Here is a 13,605-nt window from a genome sequence, read left to right on the forward strand (position 1 = left end):
TATAAATGCTTCTCCCATTACACACATATACGTGCACACACACACACCGCAGAGGTGGCTGCGTGGTTACAAAGACTTTATCAAATTATTTAAGATGTTGGCATTTATGCATTCGCATGTATACGTAAAACAATTACACAGAATCTTCAGGTCACTGGGGTGCTAATGTGGTACACACATGAGCCTGGCAGGGACTCAAGTAGGACCAGGCTTGGAGGCATGGGGCTTTGAAAAACTAGACCTCCTTCTAAGGACCTGAGAGGAATAGGGTGACAAGGAAAGGGTCACTTCAGGGGTCTGGCTTAACCCCTGAAGGTTAGAGCTCAGAGCTCCATCTCAAGCTCCTTTCCCATCTTCAGGCGAAGGGGACTCATTTTCAGACTGTAACCCCACTACGTAACAAGCCCAGTCCCTAAAATCTTGATGTGGCAAACACACCCAAGAATCCACTGCACCAGATCCTTATAAATATATTTATATCAGAGAAAACAAGGCACTTCGGGAGCATGACGGCTCACTCTCCTACACATACATCATTCTAGACAGAAAGTAAAAATTGGTTAGTTTCTCAAGTGAGTTAAGTGAGTAAAGTTAATACAATAACAAAATTGTTCCCTAGCCCTTCCTGAGGCACAGGATGAGGCACATCTCTGGGTGACACCTGGTCCCAGGTCAGCTGAACCCCGGTAGAGCTCAAAGCCCCCAGGAAGCCTGACCTCTCTCCTGAGCAAAAGCCCCTGGCCTTGGGGGCACTGCCCCCTCCTCAAGCCCTGAGGTCAGGTGAGGGGGGTTGCAGGGGGCGGCAGGCTGAAAGCAGAGCTGGGACACGGTGGGAATGCTTAAGCAGGGTCACCAAAGCCACAGAGACCTCAATCTGTCCGAGCTGGCGCTGCCGAGCCGGAGGATCGGCGCCACGGGAAGAGATTTCACATTAGCCCTGACAACACCGCCTCAGCTCTGCGGTGACATTGGCCAGGGTCGTTTCTGAGGGCGCTTGAGCTTCCGTTGGAGGCGAGCTGGAGCTTGGGCCAGCTGCTCTGAGCCTCCAAGGGATCGCTGAGCCTGCCCCCTCCCCGTGGCTGCTCCTTTGGAATGTACTCATCTCACAACCAAGGCAGAGTCACAACTCACTTCTGACACTGCCGAGTGGAAGCTGGGCCCCTGGGCCACAGGAATGGGGGCAGGTCCCCTGGGCTGGGCAGAATGGGGAAGGGAGGCGGCTCCTTGGCTTCAGCCCTTAGAGTCCTTAGGGGCCATTGCTCCATACTCTTACCAGCCTCAGCCCAGTTTAAACAATCACTAAACTTTGCATTCTACAATTACAGGATTCCAAAGATACACAATTACCTGCACAGGGTCCTTTATCATCTTAAAGGGCTCTGGGTTTAAAGAAGCTTTTTTTTTTTTTTTTTGGTGCACATATGCATTAAGTAGAGCCCAGAGGGCCTCTCGGCTGACTGGGTCCCCAGCCCCCCGAGCTGAGGAGGCTTCGCAAGGCCGGCTGCTACAAAGCGCCGAGCTTGGCTGCATAGATTTTAATGAGAGCATCGGGCAGAGCTGTGCTGTTGCTCTCCGGGACTTTCAGATCATTACCAAACCAGCTGTAGGATGAGAACACAGCATGTCGAAACCCTAGGAGGTCACTGAGCGAATGATCTAATCCTACCTTCTGCAGGCAGTGGCCCTCCCCACCTCCTCCTGCCCCCAGCCCTTTCCAAGGCAGACTCCGTCCATTCCAGAAGCCAGGCCAACACCGCCCCCTTCAAGGTCAGAGAAGAATGATAGTGAGTAGTGCTGGCTCCCCCTTCTCCGCAAAGGAGGGGGATGGGGGTAATTTAGTCAAAGCCATTAGGCCCAAACCCTGGCCTAGCCAGGCCCCAGGACTCCTATTTGGGAGAACCACTGCCCTCCTCCTGCCACTCTGGTCACTGCTGGGCTGCAGCCGGGGGCACCTTCGACAGCCATTTTAGAGTTCTGAAGAAAGCACCTTCAGCTTCCAGAGTGCACAGCGGGAGGCAAGGAGGGGGTGCACACCGTCTGGTACGCTCAGCACTGGGGCCTGACGCCAGCCCTGTGCCAGAGATGCGTGATCTGGGAGAGGAAGGAGGGCACACGCTGGAGCAGCCCCTGCAGGAGGGCACGCTGGCCTCTAAAGACTCAGTCCCCACGCCCCAAGTTCACAGAAAGAAGGCTGAGGGGCAGCATTCAGCCAGGGCACAGCGGCAGTACCCACGATTACACCCTCTCCTCAAGCCAGAGGGGTTGATGAGGGCTTTGGCAATTACTATAACCATTTGCTGTGCTGGGTAGAGACAGATCCTGTTTCTCTTTGTTTCAGGGCTCGGGAAGCCAGAAGCCAGTTTCAGCACAAGAGGCTACACAATCGTTAGGGCAGAAGAGAAGAAACCTCACTGTTGGCCAAAGTTGACCAGTTTTTTTCTGAATAATAGCACCTGTGTATTAGCTCTGGGAAAAAGGGGGAGTGAGGGAGGGAACGTCACTGTGCAGTGAGGAGGGGAGCTGGAAACAAGATCCAGAGTCCTTCTGCCTTTCGACCCTCCTCACGGCCTCCCGCACCACCCCCCACCCAGGGCAGCTACCTGCAGCGGCTGCCAGCCTGAGGGACTGAAGTTTCTACAGTTGGAAGGACCTATGCTTAAACTGGGGAAATAAAAGGGGGAGGAGTTGCAGAGGAATTGAAAGCAGCACCTGTCACGCTGCCTACCCGCTTCCTTCTCTCACTACCTCTGGTCCCCCAAAAGGGCAGCTCTCAAGGCCAGGTGCTTGGCTGGTGATAGGAAAGGGGGAGCAAACAATTACAAGAGAGGCCATGAGGGTCTGAGCAGCACTGATAGGCCTGGCACAGGCCCTGAGCCCTTCTACTGGGACCCCCACCTCTGGTGAGGTCTGGAGTAGCACAGAGCCAAGAACTGCTCTGCCTGGGCTCCAGCAAGTGCCCACCATTTGGTCCCAGAAAGCACAGGTGACTTGGAATCAGGAACTCTGGGCTCTAGCTCTGTCATCATCCAACTGTGTGACCTTGAGCAAGTCACTTCCCATCTCTAGGCTTCATTCAGCATCATTCAACCCAAGGAGTTCCACCTTTTTCCAGTCCTGCAGTTACAAGTCTCTAAGCTTGGCTCCCGAGAGCCAGAAGAGGCCCAGATCCCTGTGTGTCAGGGCTAGTTTGGTCATGAGTATTAGAGGTTAGAACCGGGCTGTGGTGCTTGGAGGCACCTGGTGGTGAGGGAGGGGCATTTAAGGGACGTGGAACACCACGTTCAGGAGAGGGACCCTGGGAGGGAGGGAACCACCCCTGCCTCCAGAAAGGCATTGTTTCTGAGCAGAGGGGTAAGACATTTCTTTAGGGGCTTGATGGCTCCTGGAATAAAGGGCATCCAGACATAGAGATGGCTTAGCAAAAGGCAGCCTCACCCTGCTGATGAGGGCATAAGGGGGAGGCACTGGGTATGCGGCTGCTCCGCCTTCTCAGTGCATGGGAAAGGGGCCAGCTGTGTCCAGCCAGGCTTTAAGACCAGAAGATGGCTGGCATTATTCAAAGTAGCTGAGGGCAAGGATTCTAGAAGAAGACCACAGAATATGGCTCCTAGGGGAAGGCACCAACTCCAATTTAAACCCAATCAAAGGGCTCTGCTTTGGGGTTTTCCCTTCTCTTCAATATGCAACAGTCATTTGAAGGGAAGAAGGAACATCTCAGCTACTGAACCTCAGGAGCCCCATGGGGCCTGACCTTGGGGAGATGGGAAATACATGTTGATTTGGAGGAAGCACTTGGATACATCTTTGGTTGCTTCAGGGAAGGCTCTGGCCCCTTGAGATTATTTTTTTCCTCCCTTTTTTCCCCTTGGGACTGTCGGAGTAGGCATCAAAGGAGGCAGGTAGGAAGGAAAAAAAAAGGAAGTGGGTAGCAGGCAGAAGAGTTAATCCGACCACTCGTCCTCATCAAACTCAGAGGAGTCATCTTCTGAGTCGCTGTACTCCACAGCAATGCGACGTGACAGGATAGTGGCCACGTCGTTGCCCACAACATCCCGCTTCTCTTGTTCCCGCTGCTCCTCAACCCTGCGCAGCTGAAAGCCTGGTGGGAGAGAGAGAAGGGTTAAGAGGTGCGTCAGTCTCCGAATCCATCCAGGACTGTGGAAGAGGGAGCAGCCCCTGGTGGTGATGGGTATTGGAAAGGAAAGTGAAAAAGAAGGACCCTCTGGGAAAGCAAGATCCTCAGGACAAGAAGTAAAGACAGGTTTTATGAAATTGTGGCCCCAGTGCTACAGGTGTGTCTGAAAGGAGCCTGCCATTCTTCCCAGTTTCCACGCTTCCCAGTTTCTCAGGCTGGTGAGGATGGTACTTCTCCCAAGACTGAGTGGGGAGTGGCCGCCAATCCCCGCCTAGTGGGCACTCAGTCTGCCCAAGTCATTGATTTTCATGAAGCTCAGCTGCCTTAGGTTGTCTCCACTAGACAACCCTTCAGTTCCTTGAAGATCAGACAGAAGAAACCACTCCAGTCCCTTGGGACCAGAACCGGCCTCTGACAGAAAGAGAATAAATGCCCCATGATGGTGAGATGATGATGAGGGAGGGGAGGAAGGTAGGGTGAAAGGAAGGGAAGGGGATAGGAGAAAAAGGGGAGAAGGAAGGGGGTGGGAAGCGGGGGAGAGTAGGGAGGAAGGGTATGGAAGGCAAAAAAGTGGAGGACAAGGAGTGTCTGAGTCCAGCTGAGGAAGTACCTTCTAAGACAGTGATTCTTGTTTTACTCTGGGGCACAAAATGGATGCAAACATACACAAAGCATAAATTTCCAAGGAGTTCAAAGATCCCAGGTTAAGAAGTCTTTACTTTAAACCAAGGTGGAAAGAAATATAAAGCTCTGTATTTTTAGAGTGAAGCCTTTCTTCACGCTGATCTGAGGTCTTAATCTCTCCCCACCCAACGAAAGCTATTCCCCTGGAAGGCCACAGAACCCCTTGTCCACCCTCCAATCAGTCTCCCAGCTGCAGAAAGACAAGGCCTCATGATCCCGGACCCACCACTGGGATTTTACCTTGACGGATGGCTGAAAGCAAGTCGCTGCGGGCATCGCTCACAGGAGGCAAGGAGGACTTGGGCTTGGTGGTGTCAGAAAGTGGCGAAGGTGCAGCAGGCTGGCCATCTGCACCACTGAAAGGGGGAGGAGGGGGCCCCGGAGGAGGGGGAGGCGGGGGAGGCGGAGGTGCTCCTCCTGCTGGTTGGGACAAGGGAGGTGGTGGCAGAGGTGAGTAGTCAGCTGCTGGCGGTGGGGGAGGAGGTGGAGGGGCAGCAAAATCGGGGTGAGGTGGGAAAGATGGGGGTGAAGGTGGTGGTGGGGTCCCTGGAGACCCAAATCCTCCAAGCGGTGGTGGGGGTGGAGTGCTCATCATCGGAGGTGGAGGCGGAGGGGCAGGTGGTGGAGCAAACCCAGGTTTGGGGCCTGAAGGAGAGCCCAGAGGAGGAGCTGGTGGTGGATGGCTTGGGCTGACCACACTGGATCTTTTGGGTCCAGCTAAGCCAGACCCTCTTTGGTTATTGTCTGCTGGGTAGCTAAAAGGACAAAGCAAAAAAAGACCCACCATTACTCTCAGGATGCAAACCTCCACCTTTAGTTAAGCTTATCTATAAGCCTAGGTTCATTTTGGTTGACAGTATCATTTCATTTTGGCTCAAACAGAAAGAAGAACCCGGGGATGGTCAGAACAGACCAACAATGGAATGGGCACCCTTTTAAGGTAATGAGCATCCCATTAGCAGAGGAGTATAAGCAGAAATCGAGAAAAACTACATGAAAAAAGTGGACTTAGGATTTCTCCAACAGGTAAGGGCTGGCCAAGATCATCTCTTAGGTCCCCCTCAAACTTTTCAGCTCTCCAAGGGAAGGCATCCTTCTAAGAAGAAGGGTCAGTTCAATCCTGGAGCCAGGACTAAGAAAGCACGCAAGAAAGAACTGGAATAAAAATTCAAACACCACTACCCACAGGCTCTGCTCCACAGGCTATTAACATTCACCAGATCTTATGAGGGCAGGAAATCCAAGCCAAGCTGACCGAACCTGAGCGGGGTACAGATTTAGGTGAATGTACCTTCAGTGCTCATGTGGAAAAACTTGAGAGAGAATGAGGGCCTGAGGGCCAGCAGAGATGGGAAATGAATGTGCTGCCAGACTTGACCCGGGTTGAGAGAGAATTAAGGTGCACCTCTCCTGGGTCAGGCATACTTGACTGAGGCTGCAAGGTCTCAGGCCATGTGTGAGAATGAAGGGATTCTTTTTCCACCTTTTTATCTGCCCTACACTAATAGCTACTCCTTAGAAAAGCATCCATCTTGGAATTTTCCACAGACCTTCGAGCCTTAGCTGCATCCGACACGGCAACCAGCAGGAAGTGATTTAGGAGGCAGAAGGAGACTTGGGATTAGTGGTTTCAAGCGCCAAGAATGGGGCGGGCGGTGGGGGTGACAGCACTGCTTTAGGTCTCCATCTGAGGGGTCCTCAACATACCCAATCTCTGATTAAACAGTGTCCAAGGAGAAAAGCATACTTTTCAAAGCTCTCACTTGTCAGGCATCAGAAAGAAAAGTAACTATGAGGAAACACTGAAATCTAACACTCCTCACATCTCTTCCCCTTTCAGCCATTACTTGCTAACTCTTCCTCTATACACCTCTGCCAGGGACACTGACAAATACCAAAATGGTCAGATTCTAAGTTTCATCTCTTTTTGTTTTGTTTCCTTCTTTCTGGAGATTTTATCCACGGTGAAATGGACCAGAGGCGACAGGAGAAAAGGGTGACTATCTGCTAGGTTCCTAGATAACTGGGGAAGGAGGCTGTTCAATATTTTATGGACAGCAGATTATACCACTTTATGTCATGCTGAGTCAGAGCCAAGTAAAAAAACAAGAGATAAGTTGGTGACTTCTATCTGCTCAGGTGTAGCTAGTAGTTAAGAACACAGGCTCTGGAAAGAAAGCCTGACCTGCTTTCCAATCATGACTGACCTGCTTTCCAATCATGACTCTGCCTCTTACTGGCTGTGTGATCTTAGGTAAGTTTATTGACCTCTCTGTGCTTCACTGTTTACTCATCTGTAAAATGGGTACCTATCTCAAGAGGACTCTTGTGGGGATTAAGTAACATATATAGTGTTTGGCATAATGCCTGGCACTTTACAAACAATAAATACTAATTATTTCTATTATCTAGACACACTTGTCTGGAATCACTTTAGTGGTCCTGGCCTGGATTTAGAACTCTTACTTTGTTCTTGAGCATTTAACCACCCAGAGTAGAGGGAAGAGGTATCACCGTTTACCTGAATTCTGCTGGTGGGGGAGGCAAGCTGTCCTCAGAGAAGGAAGGAGAAGGCGGAGAAGTGGAGTCTGACTGCGGTGGTGGCGGGTAGTTGCTTGCATCCACGTTTTCAACAGACCCAACGCTGCCATTCTGGTACACCAAGGCGGGTGGATACCTGACAATGAACCCAATGCCAAAACTGTCATTTAAAGTCTGAGTGGTACTCTCTTGTTTTCTTAAAAGACCCCATAAAAATGCATCTGATACAAAAGCTATTAGGGAGAAATAAAATTAGTATATTTCTCATATAGTTTCTGTTGTACTGAAATTTTATTTTAGGACTAAATATTCTATTGTTAAATATCTCCCAGGACTTCCCTGGTAGCGCAGGGGTTAAGAATCCGCCTGCCAATGCAGGGGACACGGGTTCGAGCCCTGGTCCGGGAAGATGCCACATGCCGTGGAGCAACTAAGCCCGCGAGCCACAACTACTGAGCCTGCGTGCCACAACTACTGAAGCTCGTGCATCTAGAGCCCGTGCTCCGCAGCAAGAGAAGCCACCACAATGAGAAGCATGCACACTGCAACGAAGAGTAGCCCCCGCTCGCCACAACTAGAGAAAGCCTGTGCATAGCAACAAAGACCCAACGTGGCCAAAAATAAATAAATAAATAAATTTAAACAAACAAACAAACAAAAAACTCCCAGCTATTTCTTTTGTTTTTCCCCAACTTGCTGTAGTTGTAATTGTTTTATTTAAAAAAATTTTTTATTGGAGTATAGTTGATTTACAATGCTGTGTTAGTTTCAGGTGTACAGCAAAGTGAATCAGCTATACATATACACATATCCACTCTTTTTTAGATTCTTTTCCCATATAGGTCATTACAGAGTACTGAGTAGAGTTCCCTGTGCTATACAGTAGGTCCTTATTAGTTATATATTTTATACTTAGTAGTGTGTATATGTCCATCCGAATCTCCCAATTTATCCCTCCCCTCTCCCAGATATTTCTGTTGGATTGTCTGTAGAAATGGGACTGAACCCAGATTATCAAAACCATGCTGTTCCTTTCCCAATGTTGGCCTTGTCAAACCCAGCAGTTCTTTGAAATTCTCTCCCAAATGTTAGGAGCAGCCCAGACCCAAATCCCAAAGTCTGTCTTGCGGCAAAGGGCAAAGCCAAGCCCCAAGGCTAGTGAGCTGCATGCACGTGACTGGCACACAGCCTGGTTTTGAGGGCGGCAAGCCTCTGGGGTGCTCAAAGGCCAAGGAGGCATCTGATTGCAAAACCAAGCTGAGGACAAATGCAAGTTGCTGTGTGGTAGTTAGACGTGGTCTCTTATCTAACAAAACGAGCTACTGATTAAAGTGGGGTGCTAGGGCTTGCCTCACGAAAACCTGTCCCTCATAGCACTGGGCCTTGGGTGAATTTGCTCTGGGTGAACAGCGACAAACTTCTAAACAAGCACGAACGCACCAAGCAGCAGCTAACAAAATGTGGTCTGTTCTGCTCCACCTCCCGCTTCTTTCCACCACTGTTGGGTTAGAAGGAACTCATCTAAAGCAGACCCCAGGGAGAACAGAGTTGGAGAGAACTAACTGAATCAAATGATGCTCTGATGTGGAAAGTCCCCAAGGCCTGAAGCCCTGCAGACCTGGCATATCTCTTTACAGGCTCACCAACAGGCATGTCCAGGTAGAGCAGCCATGCAGCCTGATCCCAAACCTCTTGGACAACAGGAAAACGGGAGGCAAAGTCCTTATTTTCACCACCCCAACACACACACACACACACACACACACACACACACACACACACACACACAGACAGACACACACACACACACACACACACAGTTGGTCGGCATCCTGAACATGCTTCTGGCCTTAGAGTCACTGAACCTTCATACAACCAGGGCCTGTCTGAACAGGAGGGACCACGGAACAAAATGGCCCCTTTTTATTGGGAGGTGAAGATAATGGAGGTACCCTCAGGGCTGATTCCCCTGTAGAAAGAAAGGCTCATTTTTCCCCTCATCATCCTCATCACTCTTTAAAACAAACCTCTTAATCTAGGAAGAACAAGTGTCAGAAGTGTCAAGATTTCTAAAAGTCAAGATTTTCATGGTAGAATTATTCCTAAAAGCAAGAACAACTCAACTCTTCCCTTTTATCATTCCTAGACACCCGGCATGGGCTGGCATGGTTCTCTGACAGCCAGGATGCAAGGTATTTAGGGGAAAAACCAGGGCGACATTTATGCCAAGTAATCCTGGTGACTTGGCTTTGAATGTCACACAGGTCGGACACCAGGATAAGCATCAAACCAAGCTTTAAAACCATTTTTTTCCTTTTAAACCTCTAGTGTGATTTGGTATTGGGAAATGGGGTCAGACTGACATCTACCATTTCTTCACGGAAATATATAGCCTCAATATTGGCCACGCGACCTTTCCCACACTGTCTCTAAGGTCTGCTTTCAGTCCCTTGGCCAGCCTCTCTCCCGAGACTGACAAAGGCTGACTGAAAAGTTGCTTTGGTGATGTGCACAAATTCTCTGCCTGGCCCTCCCCACTCCCATGAAATGACCAGCTCTTTAGCCACAACCTTCAAAACAATGCTCTGGAGGCAAAGGCCTCCCAAAGCCACTTTTCTTCCCTTTCTAGTCTTTCCTTTGAGTCCCTCAGACATACCAGTGTCTGGCAGAGCAAGGGCACTAGAAGCCATAGGCTTTATTTTCCAGACCACTCTCATCACCTCATTTAAACTGCCAAGTCTCTTGATTTTTTTAGCAATTTTAATCACCAAATGGAGGCACTTTAAAGTAGCTGATTAACAGTGGTATTGATTTAAGCCACACAGCAAGACTTCAGGGGGTATGAAAGGTGTCAGGCTGTCACCTGTGCCCAGCCCCTTCAAAGAATGCTACCAAGAGGACAGAAGTATCACCTACCCAGAAGGCCCCAGCTTTTCTTTGGATTCTACAAATTCTTGACCCATCTTCATTTTCTCCCACTCTTCCTTACGTGTCTTGATTTTACGTGGGTTTACATTTCCTCGATTTGGATTATCTTTCTTCTCTTTCTACAATGAAAAAAACCAGAAAAGCCTTAATAAACATTTCCCAAAGTTCTTCATTAAAATTCCACCCAGCTTCATGGATATATACCCAAGAGAAGATTTGCCTAGACAACATACAGTAACTATAGAATTTATAGAACTGCTGGGTTTAGAATGACCTAGAGGTCATCTAATCCAAACCACCTCCTGGGCTCAAACACAGTTCCTCAATCCCATACTCAAACACTTCTACCCACTACCTCTTTGGGTAATTCATTCATGTTTTTGAGAAGCTCTAATTGTTAGGAAGTTAGTAAATAGCTATTTATTATTTGTTATGCCGCAAAGGTCAGTCAAGAGAGAAGAGAAATAATGATAGCTGTAGATATATGGGACAGATATAAGGAAATAGTTAAAAAACAAACCAAAACAACCAATGAAGAATTCTTCTGCCTGTGCAGCTGCACTAGCCCCTGGCGCTCTCTTGGGCCTCCCGGCAGCCATGCTAATGGGATTGTGAGGTTGCAACTGGTAGGTCATATGCTTACACACATCACTGGCAGCCTAAGGGGAGGGGAGCACCTACCAAAACTAGGCCTATGCCCCCACCACTGCCCCACCCAACCAGTAGTCAAGGTGTTAAACCGCTCCTGTTGCAAATCAAACACTGTAGAGCCTTGTGCTGATCTCTGAGAAATGAGCTGCAAAACTGGCAGGGAAGGGAACTAGCCTAGCTTGAGTGTCCAGCAGAGTCAGGTGCAAATTGCAAGAGAAATAAATGGTGAATAGAAAAGTCAATTTCTAAAACTCAGCCTGAATATACTCAATTGTTAATAGCACTGGGAGGAACAAACACATTTTTGGTGTGATTTATACTTTCATCTTGGTTGTGCTTGGAGTGGACACATTTTTTTTTAAGAGTCTCACCTGGCATCCACGCAAGCAGCCACTCGGAATGATTACTTAACATAAGACTGGCTTCCTTTTTATCCCCCCTCCACAATCGTGCCTACTGATGTGTAGAACAGAGGCCCCTTTCCCCTCACCCTATGCTTTCTCTTCTCTTTCATGATATCCTTGGTGTCCTGCAGCATCTTCTCCTTCCAAAGATCAAAGAAGTACGAAGGGTCTGTGTAGAATTTGAGTGCCTCTTTCCCATCGTCCCTTGGACAGAAATGAAGACAAGTAGCTGTCAGTAGACAGATGAGCTCCCAACCAAATCCAATATTCCAAACACCTACAAGTTAGCAGTTTTTACACTGAGGAATCAAGAAGTCATTCAAATTGACTGCATATTTCCTCTCCCATACCAGCGTTCCAAAGCCCCTGAATGGCACGGCACCTCTTTACTTATCTGGCTTTTTAAGAACCTTAGCCTTACTTTCAATTCCTGGTAGAGGAATTTGCATGGTCAGGGCAAGAATGGGCTACAGCAGCAGGGATCCTGATTATGGCTAATGATCTCCATGGCCGCAGACATCTCCCTGAGGACATTCTGATATCTTGGCACATCAGATGGGATTTCTGTCACTGGTTCCCCTACCACCATCAATTGCCCAGGACTCTCTAAGAAGCATTAGTGGCTTTCTACCCACCCAAAACCTGTGCACACATGTGCAGGTTCACATGTGTACATATATATGCATATACACACATGAATGTGTGTATGTGTGCAGCTGTTATTCTTCTGTAAGTACAGACAACCACAGCACTCCACCTACTTGCTCCCTTCCAGAATAGCTCAGCATCCACCCCCACCCCCCAGCCACAAGGGGGCCCCAGTGAGAAAAGATGGCCAGCTGTTTTATGACCACAAGATTTCATTACCATCTCTTAGTGGCTGTGAAAGAGGTACAGAGTGAGCTACTGAGTGTCGATGTAAGAGTCATCTGCCAGACTCAATGGCCCTGGTTGGAATCCTGCACTTTGGCATGGCTAAGTCTCTCCCACTCTCCAGAAAGCATGCACTTAGGAGTGGATATTTATTTTAACACTACTCTGAACTAAAAAGAATTGGAAAGGTAATTCTTTCCTAACCTCCAATCCTATCACAACACACAGAAACCATTTCCTAATCAAGCACTAATGATTTTTATATTAAATCTTATTCTGAGTTAGCCACACCACCACTCTTTTCTGTTAGGCTAAATCCAGAAAACTGAGAGGAGAATGTTAAAAAGGAAACTACCCTACATTAACTGATAAATAAACTTGTCTTATCATAGTCCCTTCAATATTATCAGGTGTGTAGTCTTTTCCTGCCCTACAACCCCTCTGCCCAGATCCAACTAGGCTAAATGATTCAGGCTACAGAGTCAAATCTATGCCCTGCTATGTTAGCTGGCCCCTTTGAGAGCCAAGGGGCAAACATAATTTCACACAGTAACAATAATAGGATAGATGCCATGTTCTTCCTCTGTATCTGTGTGAGAAGCGACCATGCTCCTATTCTGGCTCTGTGGATCAGGTGGGCATCCTTGAATTTCACACACATATTCTACTTTGCAGTACACCCATGTCTCACGGAAGACATCTGCCTCCAGCTATCTGTAATTACTTTTACCTGTTCCAAAGATACTTATGGATGTGAGCAAGATAAATATTTGCTTTCTGCCCCTGCTTGGAAATTTTTTACACGATAACACTAGAAACCACTAGAGGGGAGGGGCTTTAAGTTGTCTATAAGACTACCTTTTTCAAGTCCAGCCACAGCACTGTAGGTCCTTTCAGAGGAGAATGATGAAAGGATGTTCAAAACGAAGTGAACGACACTCATTTGGAAGAATGCCAATTACTCCTTAAGCTCTGGAAGGACCCTCAGGGCCCAGAGCAGCCAGTCCACAAGGCTGGCCCCACTAACACGCCCAAACATCTGGTAATCTAGTGGTTTCAGAGTAAGTGGGAGCCTTGCTAGAATGTTGCCCCTGGGATGCATGCTACAGGACTGCCTTGTAACAAAGTCCTTTTGGTTCTATAATAACTAAATTCCTTGGATGGAATCCAAGATGGACCTGGCTTATACCAAAGTAAATTCTGCAGCATGCAATGCTATAGCAAACTTTCAATATATATTATATTCACTATGAGTTTAAGAAACCAAACAATAATAAGTGGCAACTGTTTATATGGTAAACGTTACATTCTGCTGCCACAAGCAACTCTGGGGTACGTAGTACGCTTTTTGATACAATCCTCTGATGTAAACAACATCTTTAAATGAAA

At 48.2% G+C, this 13,605-nt stretch overlaps 1 protein-coding gene across 3 annotated transcripts in view; it reads right to left on the reverse strand.

Moving 5' to 3' along the window:
• Nucleotides 1–459: 459 nt before the first annotated feature.
• Nucleotides 460–13,605, reverse strand: part of WASF2 (WASP family member 2) — a 70,966-nt gene continuing 57,820 nt past the window's right edge. For all 3 annotated transcript variants that reach the window (XM_036852838.1, XM_036852846.1, XM_036852856.1), the window contains 5 exons: nucleotides 11,430–11,547; nucleotides 10,277–10,407; nucleotides 7,341–7,496; nucleotides 5,060–5,574; nucleotides 460–4,099 (listed from right to left, as the gene is read on the reverse strand). In XM_036852838.1, coding sequence (XP_036708733.1) covers nucleotides 3,942–4,099; nucleotides 5,060–5,574; nucleotides 7,341–7,496; nucleotides 10,277–10,407; nucleotides 11,430–11,547 — 1,078 coding nt within the window. In that variant the 3' untranslated portion in view covers nucleotides 460–3,941. The remainder of the gene's footprint in view (nucleotides 4,100–5,059; nucleotides 5,575–7,340; nucleotides 7,497–10,276; nucleotides 10,408–11,429; nucleotides 11,548–13,605) is intronic.

This window comes from Balaenoptera musculus, chromosome 1, assembly GCF_009873245.2.
Source record: "Balaenoptera musculus isolate JJ_BM4_2016_0621 chromosome 1, mBalMus1.pri.v3, whole genome shotgun sequence".
NCBI classification, from domain to species: Eukaryota; Metazoa; Chordata; class Mammalia; order Artiodactyla; family Balaenopteridae; genus Balaenoptera; species Balaenoptera musculus.